Source organism: Staurois parvus, unplaced genomic scaffold (genome assembly GCF_062004578.1).
Source record: "Staurois parvus isolate SC_StPar_1 unplaced genomic scaffold, SC_StPar_1.0 ptg000416l, whole genome shotgun sequence".
Lineage (NCBI taxonomy): Eukaryota > Metazoa > Chordata > Amphibia > Anura > Ranidae > Staurois > Staurois parvus.
In genome coordinates, this window is record NW_028318212.1 from 215,044 (window position 1) to 232,694 (window position 17,651).

The 17,651-nt window shown below is 41.3% G+C and overlaps 1 protein-coding gene across 1 annotated transcript in view; it reads left to right on the top strand.

Moving 5' to 3' along the window:
* Positions 1–11,927, top strand: part of LOC149454796 (zinc finger FYVE domain-containing protein 26-like) — a gene marked incomplete at both ends in the record, with an annotated part of 198,750 nt that extends 186,823 nt beyond the window's left edge. Inside the window, one exon of the mRNA XM_089687070.1 lies at positions 11,776–11,927. Coding sequence (XP_089543196.1) covers positions 11,776–11,927 — 152 coding nt within the window. The remainder of the gene's footprint in view (positions 1–11,775) is intronic.
* Between the last annotated feature and the right edge of the window lie 5,724 nt (positions 11,928–17,651).

Here is a 17,651-nt window from a genome sequence, read left to right on the forward strand (position 1 = left end):
ACTATGATTTTAGCATAAACGTCTGCAACACACACTGTCACCACAGACAGGTATATTCAGAGAATTATTAGTAGCACTCTTCAAGAAACGAGAATTCTTTAGTTTGCATTAAAAGCCTTCAAGATAATTTTAACACTTTTTAAAATAGGGTTTATTGATGAAAAGGTCAAATGATACAGTTGAAATATTTACAGAAAGGGCTGTAACAAAGACATAGAGAACAATAATGCAACAGAGAAATAAAAGGAGGTGAAATCGGAGAATACTTGCAAAGTCCTGGTTTTAGCAGAGTCCAATTGTCCAAGCAAAAACATTGCCTGGGCTCTGAAGTCCGTTAAGATGTTCCTTGGTTGATGTTAAACGAGAGCTCTCTTACCAGGTGCTGTCATCCCCTTTTTCTGTGCTATCAAAGGGGTGTCGCCAGAGAACAACTGACCAATCATCCGGTTTAAGGGATGGGTGTTGGGAGGTCATCATGTTTATGACCAGGTCCCAACTACAGTTTCATACTAATATTAATAACTTCCAATACGGGCAGGTGGTTTTCTAGAAAAAGACAAATATATTTCTGAATAATAATTCCAAATTATATTTCGTATCCAGGGATACCAAATGCAACGTACTTTTGTCACCCATGAGGTAGGAGACTTTATCTCCTTGGTATGTGCTAGGGTAGTCATGTATGACCTTGATTTATTCGGTATGATATTCCCCATTCAAATATATACTTAATATTAATGTGTCCTGTTCCTGTTGAATTCTATGAATTGTATGTGGAATTGTTAAATTGTGAAATAGACATTTTATGGCAATCTCTGCATTCCTAGAGCTTTATTGGCCTTACAGGTCATGTGTGACAGGCCTGACTGAGTTATTATGGTTTTACAGAGGGAAGAGTTTTTCATGGTTCCTGGAAACAGACATCCTGCCAAGACTAATTAGCTGTTCACAGCTGGCATCCAGGCGTGGACTCTAGCATCTATTGTATTTTAGTTAAGAAAGGAGGCTCTTTTGAAGCTACAAATTCCATAGTTTGCAAGGGGGGGATGGGGAGTGGTGTCACTGCTCATGAAAACAAAATGGTTGAGACCTTAACAAGATGCCTGTCGCGTACAGCTTCCATTTGCCTATAAGATGGTAAAGTGCCATTGTTTAGGGCACAGATAGGGCAACCCCTGTAAAAAGCTGGGGACTTTATAGATGTGGTTTCTATAATTGTTGTAAATATTTTTATTCAGCTACAAGGGTGATATTACCAAGTTGTAAAGACTGATCCCCATTTTGTGAATTGTAAGATAATGGGAGTGGTGTATTTGCTTCACTAAAATTGCAGCCCATTTTATATGGGGAAAACAGATATACTGTATGTGCGGAAACACTTTTATGATCATGTTTATGCAATTGAAAAAGAGGTTATGTCTATCTTACTAGAGAGACATGCAGCATTGCACCACAGTTACAAACCATGCATGCATATTATTTGTGACTCAGGATTGGATCCATTTAGAACCTAGAGGAGGAAAATAAATCAAATACTTCCACTATTGTACCACTGTTGTGGGCTTTTTCTCCCTCTAATTTAGTGCCTAGCCAATGGAAGTATGTTTTTCCGCCACCTAATATGGTAACTTAATTGCACAAATTGACAATGATGTTGTTACATGCCCATGCAGTGCTACACCATGTGACACTAGAATTGACAGCAATCTCCATGCGGTAGCAGCTTATAAAGAGGGGACTATATATATTCTTCCATTTAAGGTTTGGTATACACCATTGCAAGCAGCACAGTAGTATTACCAAGTAAGCACTTTGATGTTTAATGTTAATATGGGGACAGTTTAATTTTAAATTGGATTTTGGTTAACAGATTCCTAATAATGAGGAACGTATATCAAAATGGATAACACTCTCCTTCTCAATCTCTCTCTCTTTCTCTCAGGATTAGTGGTCATGTAGAAAAAAAAAAGAAATAACCCAATGGTGCAGTACAAAATAAAACCTTTTAATCGCTATAAAGACAGCCACTTACAAGATATAAGCATATAAAAAGCCCATAGGTGTTGCAGTGAGATCTAACACTGGTGGATATCAAGGCAATACTCTCACCAAGGCCGGATCCCAAACAGTGGCGCTCCTGCGTCACTTCCCGTTCCGTCCCTTCCGGTTGCTGCACAGCCTCGCCAGACAGGATCACCCTCAGGCCAGACCCAGTGCACAGTGCCTTGAAAAAGTATTCATACCCCTTGACATTTTCCATATTTTGTCATGTTACAACCAAAAACGTAAATGTATTTTAATTGGGATTTTTTTGGATAGATTAACACAAAGCGGCACATAATTGTGAAGTGGAAGGAAAATGATATGGTTTTTAAAATTTTTGACAAATATGTGAAAACTGTGGTATGCATTTGTATTCAGCCCCCCCCCAAATCACTACTTTTGTAGAATCACCTTTTGCTGCAATTACAGTTGCAAATCTTTTTGGGTATGTCTCTAGCAGCTTTGCTAGAGAGTGATATTTTTGCCCATTCTTCTTTGCAATATAGCGTCTGAACAGCAATTTTCAATTCTTGCCACAGATTCTCAATTGGATTTAGAAGGTGCTGGAAGGTCCGCCCCATTCTCAAGTCTTTTGCAGACTCTAACAGGTTTTCTTCTAAGATTGCCCTGTATTTGGCTCCATCCATCTTCCCTGTCCCTGCAGAAGAAAAGCATCCCCACAATATGATGCTGCCACCACCATGTATCACGGTGGGGATGGTGTATTCTAGGTGAAGTTCAGTGTTCCTTCACACATATCGTTTTGCTTTTAAGCCAAAAAGTTAAATTTTGGTCTCAGCTGACCAGAACACCTTCTTCCACATGTTTGCTGTGTCCCCCACATGGCTTTTCGCAAACTGAACTTGCTTTCTTTAAACAATGGCTTTCTTCTTGCCACTCTTCCATATAGATTTGTTTCCAGATTTGTTGAGTGCACGGTTAAGAGTTGTCCTGTGGACAGATTCTCCCACCTGAGCTATAGATCTCTGCAGCTCCTCCAGAGTTACCATGGGCCTCTTGGCTACTTCTCAGATTAATGCTCTCCTTGCCTGGCCTGTCCGTTTAGGTGGACGGCCATGTCTTGGTAGGTTTGCGGTTGTGCCATACTCTTTCCATTTTCAAATGTTGGATTGAACAGTGCTCTGTGAGATGTTCAAAGCTTGGGATATTTTTTATAACCTAACCTTCACCTCTGAGGGCTTCACAGAACAGCTGTATTTATACTGAGAATAAATTACACAGGTGGACTCTACTTACTAATTAGGTGCTTTCTGAAGGCAATTGGTTCCACTAGATTTTAGTTAGGGATATCAAAAGGGGGCTGAATACAAATGCACGTCACACTTTTTTCAGATATTTATTTGTAAAAAATTTTGAAAACTGTTTATCATTTTAGTTCCACTTCACAATTATGTGCCACTTTGTGTTGGTCTATCACATAAAATCCCAATAAAATACATTTATATTTTTGGTTTTAACATGACAAAATGTGGAAAATTTCAAGGGGTATGAATACTTTTTAAAGGCATTGTATCTCTGTAAAGGTAGCATCCTTATTTCATAGCACATAGGATATACCCTTGCCATCCTTCTGTGATAATTTTAAAAGCGCAAAAGAAAATAAATTTCACTGCTCAGGTGTGCGGAGGTGTCTCCCCACCTATTTGCAAAGGTCCAAGATTTTAGGAGGTCCAACCATCTAATTATATATTCTGGCCAAGGAAGGGACTCCAAGCTTCTAAAGCTTCGGTCTCCAGGTGGATTAGGCAAACTATTGCCCTAGCTTATAACAATTCAGGTAGTACTGCATCTGCAAAGGTAAATGTTCATTCAATCAGGGCCATAGCTACATCCTGGGCAGAGAAAGTAGGGGCCCCCTGGGAAAAGATTTGCAGGGCAGCCACCTGCTCCAGTCAAGACACCTTAAAGCATTAGCGGATTGAGGTGCTGTTGCAGCAAGACTTGGCCCTCAGCTATTAGATGCGACAAGCTATGTTCCCTTCCTGAGGTAAGCCTAGGTTACTTGATTATCCTTTCAGATGTGCCATCCTGAAAGATGATAGGAGAAAACCAATGGTTAGACTTGTAACAGTGTTTCTGGGAACCTTCTAGGATGGCAGGCCTACGTCCCACCCTGTTAATGGGGGGGGGGAGGAGAACTAAAAGCGGTAGGTGGTGAGTAATTTATGTGGAATTATTCCCCTTGTGGACCGGTTTCGGGAGTTGGTTTATTAAAAACTGAGGAACAAGGGGAAGGATGGGGACAGCTGTAAAGTGTTTTTGACAGGGAGGAGCCTCTCAGCTCTCAGGTGTGTCGTCCTGGAAGGTTCCTAGAAAAATCTAACTTGATTTTTCCACACACACTTTTATGAATAAAGTTTCTTAAATGTGATACTAAAAGCTTCATTTTTTTTTTTAATAACATGTTATACTTATCTGCTCTGTGTAATGGTTTTGCACAGAGCAGCCCAGGTGCTCTTTTTCTTGGGTCCCTCACCAGGGCTTCTGGCCCCTCCCTCCTGTTGGGTGGCCCCACAGCAAGCAGCTTGCTATGGGGCACCTGAGCAAGTGCATTCCCAAGCCGCTACTCCGTGTGTCCATTCACACACGGAGTTATGACTCAGCCCTGCCCCCTCTTCTCATTGGCTCAATGACTGTGATTGACAGCACTGGGAGCCAATGGCTCTTGCTGCTGTCTCAGCCAGTGAGAAGAGTGAGTCCCGGGATAGCCAAGACTCCAATGCACATCGCTGGATTGAGAGGGGGTCTAGGTGAGTATTAGGGGGGCTGGGGGGAAATGTTGCGCAGAAAAGGTTTTAACTTCATGTATAGAATGCATGAAGGTAAAAAACCTTGAGCCTTTACAACCACTTTAAAGTAAATAATATCTTCTCTCCATCTCAGACACATCCATGCAACACTTTTGTACCATCTACACAATCCCAAGTCCCAGCCATCTAAGAAATTACACCCTTACCTCTTTTTCACAGTCTCCCCTTTGCAGCTGAAGCCAAAGATTGGAGTCCCCAGAGACTACACTGAAAACGCAACATGAATCAAATAATAGCTAGATTAAAAAGAGGCTTTTTTAGAAAAACAGTTCAGCTTCCTACTTGTAACACATTTTATTGGGTATTTTTGTATGTAAGCATATGTTTCCAAGAACAGGTTTACGTGCACTTTTTATAATGACAACACATTTCAATGACCGCTCTTTTTAGGTGCTACCATAATTACAGCTACCATCAACTACTATCTATAGGCCCTCAGCTTTCAGAAAAAGTGAAATTTTATGTGTATTTTAAGTAATCTTCAGGCCAAACTTAACTTAAATGTGAAAAAGTTAGAAAAAAAATACTCCCACAGATTTAACTGTTAATCCATACAACTAAAGCTAAAATTGTTAAAATGGTGAATATACATACTGTGTGTGTGTGCGTGCGTAGTGTGCAGCATAAATGAGTACGCTTCTTTTTGAAAAGTAAGATTTTAATCAATATTTCATTAAACCCAAGAACAATTTCCAAAATTTTGAAAACACGGAGTGTAAATTTACCTATACTAACACTTCACTTCCAAACGCCAAAGACAAAATTCCAGCCTATGTACAGTGAGCCAAACTAAATTTACCAGAATAGATTAACCCCATTGATTACAATAAGTCTGAATGAAATTTACCTTTCTTACCACCTGACTAGGAGGTTGATCTCTAGATGTAGTAGTTTTTGTTGTGGGGCGTATTCCTTTTTGCATCAAATAATTTGAGTAAAACTGAAGAGTTTTGTACTCTTAAGTTATATTATTACCTTACTTTCATGTAATGCGCTAAACAAATGTTCTATAAAACTCAGTTTTGTCAAAATTGTGGAAATTGTTCTTGTGTCCATTGAGATACTGATTAAAATCTTACTTTTCAAAAGGGGTTTGCGCATTTATGCTGAGCATTAATCTATATATATATATATATATATATATATATATATATATATATATATAATATCTTTCATGTGACAACACTGAAGAAATGACACTTTTCTACAATGTAAAGTAGTGAGTGTACAGCTTGTATAACCATGTAAATTTGCTGTCCCCTCAAAATAACAACACACAGCCATTAATGTGTAAACCGCTGGCAACAAAAGTGAGTACACCCCTAAGTGAAAATGTCCAAATTGGGCCCAAAGTGTCAATATTTTGTGTGGCCACCATTATTTTCCAGCACTGCCTTAACCGTCTTGGGCATGGAGTTCACCAGAGCTTCACAGGTTGCCACTGGTGTCCTCTTCCACTCCTTTATGATGACAACACGGAGCTGGTGGATGTTGGAGACCTTGCACTCCTCCACCTTCCGTTTGAGGATGCTCAGTAGGGTTTAGGTCTGGAGACATGCTTGGCCAGTCCATCACCTTTACCCTCGGCTTCTTTAGCAAGGCAGTGGTTGTCTTTTGAGGTGTGTTTGGGGTCGTTGTCATGTTGGAATACTGCCCTGCGGCCCAGTCTCCGAAGGGAGGGGATCATGCTCTGCTTCAGTATGTCACAGTACATGTTGGCATTCATGGTTCCCCCAATGAACTGTAGCTCCCCAGTGCCGGCAGCACTCATACAGCCCCAGGCCATGACACTCCCACCACCATGCTTGAGTGTAGGCAAGACACACTTGTCTTTGTACTCCTCACCTGGTTGCCTCCACACACGCTTGACCCAATCTGAACCAAATCCGTTTATCTTGGTCCCTTCAGACCACAGGACATGGTTCCAGTAATCCATGTCTTTAGTCTGCTTGTCTTCAGCAAACTGCTTGCAGGCTTTCTTGTGCATCATCTTTAGAAGAGGTTTCCTTCTGGGACGACAGCCGTGTAGACAAATTTGATGCAGTGTGAGGCGTATGGTCTGAGCACCGACAAGATGACTCCCCACCCCTTCAACCTCTGCAGCAATGCTGGCAGCACTCATACGTTTATTTCCCAAAGACATCCTCTGCATATGACGCTAAGCACGTGCACTCAACGTCTTTGGTTGACCATGGCGAGGCTTGTTCTGAGTGGAACCTATCCTGTTAAACTACTGTATGGTCTTGGCCACCGTGCTGCAGCTCAGTTTCAGGGTCTTGGCAATCTTATAGCCTAGGTCATCTTTATGTAGAGCAATAATTCTTTTTTTCAGATCCTCCAAAGAGGTCTTTGCCATGAGGTGCCATGTTGAACTTCCAGTGACCAGTATGAGAGAGAGCGATAACACCAAATTTAACACACCTGCTCCCCATTCACACCTGAGACCTTGTAACACTAACGAGTCACGTGACATCGGGGAGGGAAAATGGCTAATTGGGCCCATTTTGGACATTTTCACTTAGGGGTGTACTCACTTTTGTTGCCAGCAGTTTAGACATTAATGGCTGTGAGTTGAGTTATTTTGAGGGGACAGCAAATTTACATTGTTATACAAGCTGTACACTCACTACTTTACATTGTAGCAAAGTGTCATTTCTTCAGTGTTGTCACATGAAAAGATAATAAAATAATTACAAAAATGTGAGGGGTGTACTCATTTCTCTGAGATACTGTGTGTGTGTGTATATGCACACACACAAAACAGTTTACAACCCCAATTCCAAAAAGGTTGGGACGCTGTGTAAAGTATATACAGATGTGTTCAAAATAATAGCAGTCAGCCATCACTAACCTGATCAATCACTGTTTGTGGTAGAAATTATATTTCTACATGGCAAATAATTTACTAGCAGGTATAGTAGAGTAATAGAAATCCAACAGACCCAACAGTCATGACATACATGCTGCTGATTCTGTGTAATTGAATCACTAATTGAAAGGGGCATGTTCAAAATAATAGCAGTGTGGAGTTCTATTAGTGAGGTCATTCATTCCTTAAAAAACAGGTGGCAATTATTGCCCTTATTTAAGGAAGGAAGGCAGAAAATGTTGTACATGCTGGTTACAGTGCATTTCTCTCTGAAATTCTGAGGAAAATGGGTCATTCCAGACATTGTTTGGAAGAACAGCGTACCTTGATTAAAAAGTTGATTGGAGAGGGGAAAACATATAAAGAAGTGCAGAAAATGATAGGCTGCTCAGCTAAAATGATCGCAAATGCTTTAAAATGGCAACCAAAACATGAAAGATGTGGAAGAAAGCGAAAAACTACCATTCGAATGGATAGAAGAATAGCCAAAATGGCAAGGACTCAGCCAACAATCAGCTCCAGGAAGATCAAAGAAGGTCTAAAGTTACCTGTGAGTACTGTTACAATTAGAAGACGCCTATGTGAAGCCAAGTTATCTGCAAGAAGCCCCCGCAAAGTCCCACTGTTGAAAGAAAGACGTGCTGAAGAGGTTACAATTTGCCAAAGAACACATTGACTGGCCTAAAGAGAAATGGCGCAACATTTTGTGGACTGATGAAAGTAAGATTTTTCTTTTTGGGTCTAGTGGCCGGTGACAGTTTGTCAGACAACGCCCAAACACTGAATTCAAGCCACAGTACACTATGAAGACAGTGAACCATGGTTGCGCAAGCATCATGATATGGGGATTTTTCTTATACTACGGTGTTGGGCCTATTTATCGCATACCAGGAATCATGGATCAGCTTGAATACATCAGCGTACTTGAAGAGGTTATGCTGAAGAGGAAATGCCCTTGAAATGGGTGTTCCAACAAGACAAAGACCCCCAAACACACCAGTAAACGTGCAACATCTTGGTTCCAGACCAACAAGATTGACGTTATGGAGTGGCCAGCCCAATCCCCGGATCTTAATCCAATAGAAAACTTGTGGGGTGACATCAAAAATGCAGTTTCTGAGGCAAAACCAAGAAATAGAGAAGAACTGTGGAATGTAGTCCAATCATCCTGGGCTGGAATACCTGTTCACAGGTGCCAGAAGTTGGTTGACTCCATGCAACACAGATGTACAGCAGTTCTCAGAAACAGTGCTTATACAACTAAATATTAAGTGATTCAAAGGAAAGCAAAATCTTCAAACATTTTTCAGTTTCTATAGTGAATGTTTGCGTTTGTAACGAAGAATACAAACACTGTTATTTTTTTGAACAGTCTAATATTCACTTTTCAATTTTTTTTTTAGAGGAACACAAATTTGATATATTTTTCTTCATGTTTTGATTTGGAATAGAATGTGTAGTGTTCCCAATGCATTTGTGTGTATGGAAATAAAAGCTATTAGAAAGATTTTGAGCTTTATTCACTTTTTTCAACACACTGCTATTATTTTGAACACAACTGTATGTAAACAGAAGGCAATGATTTGAAAATCTCACAAAGCTATTTTTCATTTACGGAAATCAGAAAACACATCAAATATTTTAACTGAGAAAATGTACCAGTTTAAGAAAACAAATGAGATTTTTAAATTCATGGCAGCAACATGTCTCAAAAAATTGGGACAGGGCAATAAAAAGCTGGAAGAGTTGGAAGAATATTTTTGCAACTAATCTGTCGTATGCCTCTGTTGTAGCGCCATCATTTTATCAAACTTTTTTTACCCAGTTTTCGAAATATTATTCATCGTTAACTACATGAATGGTGTATTTACATTGTCGATCAATCACACGATCAGCAGAAATTATGTAAAGAGGTTTGGCCTTTGTGAACCCTCCCACTCTCAAAGTATATTTATTTCACAACATTTTTACAATATTTTTAAAAGTTCTACAAAGAAAGGGTCTTTCTTTTCATTGCGTGTACTTTCGAGGTAACATTTTCAGAATCACATGCGCTGTAGGTTTTTTTTTTTAACGGTTTACGATTGATTCCATTACTAATGTTTAGAAAATTGTTCGTGTGACAGACCCAACCGGGACAGGGACTTTTTGTGGGGGCAGCAGACTAGTCTTTCTTACTGACCATGGCCCTGACATCTGAGGGGGCTCTATTCTTCGGGAGTTATGTGCTTGTGGGGGGACATTTGGAGTAGTTTACTTTGGATTCAAGTCCATGTCTTCTCAAAACATACAGACTGAATATTTGGAAACCAGGATTCAGATTTGGGCTCTCTGTGCCCAAACCTGCATTGACTGCTTCAACCCCCCCCCCCCCCCTTCCTAGACTCAGAGACTCTAAGAAGATGTTAATATACTAAGTGTTGTGTGCTTACTCTTTCTCCCATTGTGTGCCTCCTAAGTGTGCATTCCATTGTTTAGTGGTTTGAGTCACTTATTGTTCTGTCTGCCAATCATCTTGTAAATGTGATTAGTATTATGTCCTCTTTACACTGTTACCAAACTATTGTGAAATGTTTATCTTAATGTATAATATTTGTTTTTATTCATGTGGGGGCTGCTCCAATTCCTGAAGTTTATTAAAATCAGTATTTCTGTTCAATAAAGTAGTTCCAGTTGCACCTGAGCTAGTGCCGTCTAGTTCTTGGGTGCAATTCCCAGCTATTATACCTGTGTCCCAGCGGTGAGGAAGCAGTTCTCTGGCTGAATCACCCAATCAAGGTGACAAGTGTTCTGCCACAGTTTTATTATGGAACATTCCAACATGCCGGTTTATTCGTTTGGTAAAAAACTTTGCATTTGGAAAATTGAAATGAACCTAATATTTCAAAGCCAAACGATTAAGCTTATTGACCATTTTTCAAAGGTTTCTCTATCCATGTATGGCCAGCTTTACATGATGGAATGTAAAAAGAGCATCTTAGAGAGTCAAAGTGTTTCAGAAGTAAAGGTGGGCAAAGGTTTATTCATCTGTGAAAAGCTGCATCTAAAAACTGTCAAACAATTTCGGAATAATGTTCCTCATCGTAAAATTGCAAAGACTTCAACCATTTGCCGACCAGCGAAGTACTGGTACATCGCTGGATGGGAAGGGTGATCTCTTGGTCATCGCTGCAACTGCAACAATATTTGAGAGGTTTTTTTTGTTTTGCTATCATTCCCCTCATTGTAAATGTAATTTAAGAGGCCACTGGATTACTTTTATAGGCAGCAAATAGGTTCCTACTCCCTTGCTGCCACTGCTGCCTTTACCGGGCTCTCCTAAGCAATTGCAAAACCTGGTAAGGATGCCAGTAGCAGCATTGGCTTCCCCAAACACAGTCAGAGGAATTGATCTTTTTCCTCCCACTGTGTGACATCAGAAACCAAAAGCAACTAGTATTCATCACTTCTGGTTTCGGTTCCATTGATTGACCTCCAAAGCAGTAGCTAAAACCAAAGGCAGAGAACATATCTGGGGTCTCATAACCCCAGATCTCTCCATAAAGAGGATCTGTTATGGCTCATGCTATCACAAGGGATGATGATGTGGAAATTTGATTTAGTTTTATTGGATGTGCTTTATAGCATTATATATATAATTTTTTTTTTAGATTTTTTTAGATACATAACCCAGTGGTGATCAAATACCACCAAAAGAAAGCGCTATTTGTGTGGAAACAGATAATATAGGTCTTGTTTGGGTACAACATTGCATGATTGTGCAATTACCAGTTAAAGTAGCGCAGTGTGGTATAGCAAAAAAGGACTCCGGAGCTCGAGTGGTAATGAATCCGTGCTGTGGTGCCTATATGTTCTCCATCCAACCACTAGATATACTGAAACTTTTATTCCTCTTAGGTTGTAAGTTTATGTAGCAAGGTTCTCCTCACTCGCTTTTGCCTTTTTTTGTTGTATTGAGATTTTAATTTATGTACTCTGTTGGTTATTATATGATCTTTTTGACTAAATTAAATGTTTCATCTTGAATTTCAGATAGCAGTACAACGAACCTGTCTGTCAAGAGTGATGTAGACTGGCGCTGTGTGTTACAGCAAGGAAACAACCTGATTCCCATGATGCTTTCTTCGCCTGAATCCCTGCTCATTTCATGTATTTTAAAAAAGAATTATAGTGAGGCTCATCAGGTAAGATTATTTTACTATATTACACACTTTTTTTTTCTTACTGTTATAATCGTGTTCTAAAAGTAGACCAAGTGTAAATTTTAATTGGGGGAAAAAAAGAGAAGTAATTTAATCCATGAAAGGGATAAAGTGCTTTAAATTTTTTTTCTTCCTATATAGAAAATAAAATATTGCCTTCTGCTAGTCTTTTCTGTCAGTTCTCCATGCTTCATGCAGAGCCCAGTGATGAAACTAGCTGTTAACATGATTATTCACAGCCCTGTCAAACTGCTCACAACAAAGGTCAGTTTGTCCTTCCCCTTTTATGTTGTAGACATTCTTTCACTTCTGAGGGATTCAGCCATAAAGAATAAATATACACTATATTGTCAAAAGTATTGGGATGCCTGCCTTTACACACAGATTAACTTTAATGGCATCCCAGTCTTAGTCAGTAGGGTTCAATATTGAGTTGGCCCACCCTTTGCAGCTATAACAGCTTCAACTCTTCTGGGAAAGCTGTCCACAAGGTTTAGGAGTGTGTCTCTGGGAATGATTGCCCATTCTTCCAGGGCCACATTTGTGAGGTCAGGCACTGCTGTCGGAAGAGAAGCCCTGGCATACAGTCTTCACTCTCATCCATGTCTTTATGGACCTTGCTTTGTGCACTGTTGTCTTGTTGGAACAGGAAGGGGCCATCCCCAAACTGTTCCCACAAAGTTGAGAGCATGAAATTGTCCTAAATGTTTTGGTATACTGATGCCTTAAGAGTTCCCTTCACTGAAACTAAGGGGCCACGCCCAACCCCTGAACAACAACCCCACGCCATAATCCCCCCTCCACCAAACTTTACACTTGGCACAGTGCGGTCAGGCAAGTACCATTCTCCTGGCAACCACCAAACCCAGACACATTCATCAGATTGCAAGACAGAGAAGCGTGAGAACACATCTCCACTGCTCTAGAGTCCAGTGGCGGCGTGCTTTACAACACTGCATCCGACATTTTGCTTTGTACTTGGTGATATAAAGCTTGGATGCAGCTGCTCGGCCATGGAAACCCATTCCGTGAAGCTCTCTAAGCATTGTGCAAATCTGAAGGCCACACGAAGTTTGGAGGTCTTTGGCTATTGACTCTGCAGACAAATGGTGACTTCTGTGCACTTCAGCATACGCTGACCCTGCTCTATCATATTACATGGCCTACCATTTTGTGGCTGAGAGCTGTTGTTCCCCGTTGCTTCCGCTTTGCTATAATACCACTAAAAGTTGACTGTGGAATATTTAGTAGCAGGGAAATTTCACGGATGGACCTATTGCACAGGTGGCAACCTATCACTGTACCACGTTTGAATTCACTGAGCTCCTGAGAGTGACCCATTCTTTCACAAATGTTTGTAGAAGTAGTCTGCATGCCTAGGTGCTTGATTTTATACACCTGTGGCCATGGAGGTGATTGGAACACCTGAATCCGATGATTTGGAGGGGTGTCTCAATACTTTTGCCAGTATAGTGTAGCAGGAAAACATGTTCTCTCTCTCTCTCTGTCATCTCTCCTATTCAAGTGTTTTTGCACTGCAATTTTGACCATTCCAAGCACATACATTGTTCACACAGTGGTGAACCCACCACACACTGTTCCCCAACAACTGCTTTTGTTTTCTTATGTATCCCATCTTTGCTGCTGGCTTAGGGAGTACCAGCTGAAGCAGTACTAGCTGAATAGATACAGTATCAGCTTGAGGAGGTCCTTGGCTCCTAACTATGCCATTCTCTTGGCATCCAAGACAGCCTGGAATCTCCTGGGAATTAACAAATATAAGTCTTGGATGGTAGATAATGGAATCTGATACCACTTTGCATACCAAAGTCATTCCAGGTCTCACAGGGCTGCTGGAGGCGGAAAACAAGCCTGTACCTTTTTGTTCTCCAAATTTGACTATAGTGGCTCTATGATATTGAAGTCTGGCGACTGCGACAGGGAAGGTGCAAGACTTCACCTGCAAGCTCATTAAACCACAATTTGACAACATCAGCTCTATGAACGGAAGCATTATCTTGGCAAATGGCTCTGTCTTTTGGAAACAAGGTCTGTACCATGGGGTGCACACGGTCAGCTTAAATTTGTACATAGTTGCTTGCAGTGACTTTACCTTTCACGGTAATGATGGGCCCTGCAGAATACCAAAATATGGCTCCCCAAACCATGATTGCGCCACCACCATGGTTTACCATTGGCACAAGACTGTCCTGGTCATAAGCTTGGGACGGTGTTTGCCGCATGTACACACGTCCAGTGGTTATTAGTCACTTGTGGTTTGGCAATTGTAGATCGCCTGTGAATGTTTTGCTTATGGAGTTCCCTTCACACAGTTTTTGTAGACACGGGCTTCGGAAGGCTGAGATTGAGCTCTGCAATCACTTTTGCCGCAGTTTTCTTATTCCGGGTCACAATCCTGCGCAATGTCCTTTTTTTTGTCTCTTTTGGTCAGTTTACCATGTCGACCTTTTGATGCTGTACCTCGCGACACAGCAAATAGGTAAATTCAGCCACAAAGGCACCAGCTAAATGTGCACTAACAATTTGCCTTCTTTAAAACTCGATAAGCTCTGATATAACTCTGTATTACTAGCAGCACAGACAGAATGATGAAAGTGAGGCTTCCTACCTGGTAGCTTGGTGTCTCTTCTGACACCGCGAAAGCAAAAGAGTGTTGCATCACTTCAGGCTTTCAACACAAAACATGTGGTCACTTTCACACTTGCAAATGTCCATGTTTTTGTGCAACTCCTGTGTGGTGAAAGTATGTTTATGTGTGTATATACACATTGCTCAAAAAAATTAAAGGAACACTTTTTAATCAGAGTATATCATCAAGTCAATTAAACTCCTGGGATATTGACCTGGTCAGGTAAGTTGCAGCTGGGGTTGTTGATCAGTTTCAGCTGCTTTGGTGTTAATGAAATTAACAACAGGTGCACTAGATGGGCAACAATGAGACGACCCCCAAAACAGGAATGGTTTTACAGGTGGAGTTGCCTGACATTTTTTTCCCTACTCATCTTTTCTGACTGTTTTTTACTAGTTTTGCATTTGGCTAGGGCCTGTGGCCCTACTGGTAGCATGAGGTGATACCTGGACCCTACAGATGTTGCACAGGCAGTCCAACTCCAGGATGGTACTGTCAGGGAGCAAGGAGCCAGACACACAAGGAGGTGCAATTAAAGGTAGGTTTATTTATACAAAAACAAGACCAGAGATTATGCAAGTCCGACAGCAACAGCGGATGACTTGGTAGGACTGATGTACTCCTGCCGAGGTCGTCTTCCAGGGTAATCCAGTCGAGAACCAGCGGGAATCGTAGCCAAAGCCGGGGTCAGAAGCCAGGAAGAATGGTCACCAGAGCCGGGGTCAGAAGCCAGGAAGAATGGTCGCCAGAGCCGGGGTCAGAAGCCAGGAGGAATGGTCGCCAGAGCCGGGGTCAGAAGCCTGGAGGAATGGTCGCCAGAGCCGGGGTCAGAAGCCAGGAGGAATGGTCGCCAGAGCCGGGGTCAGAAGCCAGGAGGAATGGTCGCCAGAGCCGGGGTCAGAAGCCAGGAGGAATGGTCGCCAGAGCCGGGGTCAGAAGCCAGGAGGAATGGTTGTCAGAGCCGGGGTCAGAAGCCAGGAGGAGTCTTTGCCAAAGCCGAGTCGGTATCCAGGAGAGCAATGGGTTAACTGAGCAGGAGATTACTGCTGTGCAACAGACAGGACACGAATGCAATGGACAGCTACAAACAGCAGACTTAAATGTGTTAAGCCACCACCTCCTGGGAGGAGCCGCAGAGGGCTGAAAGCATAAAGGATCCCACAATGCTTTGCAGACACCTAAGATTGATGCCAGCACATAGAGCAGCACAAGGCCTGAGGAAAGGTAGGACCTTGACAGGTACATCAATACATGCCATTGCCAAAAGGTTTCCTGTGCCTCCCAGAGCCATACAAAGAAGTGTGTAGAAGCTGACGGGAGAGAACTGTATTGCTTACATACAGGTCTCTCCCCCGTCGGAACTCCTCGGATATCGCCCGGTGCCAGCGCAGAATGTGTGATTTTGCGCACCCGTGCCGCCCTGTAGCAGTATTTCTGCTATAGGGTGACGCGGAAGCGGTTAAATACATAGAAATTCATGGGGCATTTCAAAAGAGGCCAATCGGCACTGCCCAGGCAGAGGTCAGGGGTTCTGCATCCTCCTAGAGAAAACTCCTCCTCCGAGCTTTAACCAGTGCTCTGCTGAACACTGATAGAAGTCATAAGACTGCTCTAACTGCTGGTCAGAGAGTATTTAACAGCTTATATTTAGTAAAATAATTGCATTTCCATGTTCTCTGTGCTGTTGGAGACCGGATATAGTGAATGCAGGGTCCTGGGTTCAGTAACACTTTAAGGTTGTGCTGAGAGATCCCTGTAGTCCATAATAATACAGGAGAAAATGTGGATAGAATCACTTTCAAATTTGACCCAAGGGACAGTAGATTTATAAATGTGTCACTGAGCAATTTGTGAATAGCAGGATGCCAAATAGTAGAGCCAGAAATTAGGTAAACCCAAAAATCAGTCATGATTATCGGCTCTCCTCATTTCTTGAAGCCCTAAAATGCCAGGACAGCACTAATATCCCCCAAATTACCCCTTTTTGTAAAGTAGACAGTGCAATGTATTTAGTAAGAGGCAGTGGCAGGTTTTTTGAAGCTGCAGTTTTTTTTTGCCACACTTTTTTTTTGAAAATTAAGAATTTAAATACTTTTTTTTTTTTTTTGTTCATACTGTCACCAGTGCAGTACAGTTGTCATAAGACTGCTGTGGTGGTGATTAGGGATACTGACTGCTGACAGGGGGGGGGGGGTAAATGTTGTTCAAATTTTTTTTTTAACATACCATCATGAGAGTAGTGACATAGTGACATTGTACTACTCTGGGGGGAGGGGGAAAGGGGGGAAATCGGGGATTTTTTTTTAATACACTGATTGCTTATAACAGTGATTGGTCATAGTGATCACATTATACCCTGGATGCTCACCACTGAAAGTGGATACAGGATTGCACTGCTTCATGCCCCAAGGGGCAGGCCAGTCCGCATGTGCACTGCAATATATGGGTACGTTGTGGTGCCTGGGGAAGCCACCCGCCAGCATTAAATGTACTGTTGGTGGGCAGTGAGTGGTTAACCAATATAAGAAGCATATGGTAAATACATTTAAGGGATCTTAAATATTCATTGTGTATTTGTTTTTGGTGAATAGAATTTACCCCCCTTTAATAACAAGCAATTTTTTGTGATATGGCGCTGCATTACATACTTTTAACTGACAATTGTGCGGTCATGCAATGCTGTACATAAATTAAATTTGTCATTGTTTTCCACAAATAGAGTTTTTTTTGTGGTATTTGATCACCTCCTGGGTTTGTTTATTTTTTCGTTATATAAATGAAAAAAAGCCCCCACTATTTTATACGTTCTGATAAAAAACATACATCCCCCCCCCCCAAAAAAAAAAATTTTAAAAATCAAATTTCTTCATAAATTTAGACCAAAATATATTATGCTACATATCTTTGGTAAAAAACAAATCCCAATAAGCATATGGTTTGTGCAAAAGTTATAGCATTTACAAATGGCGGTATACAGTATCTCATAGTTAGTACAGAAGTGTGTGTATGTATGTATATATGTGTGTATGTGTGTGTGTATATATATATATATATAT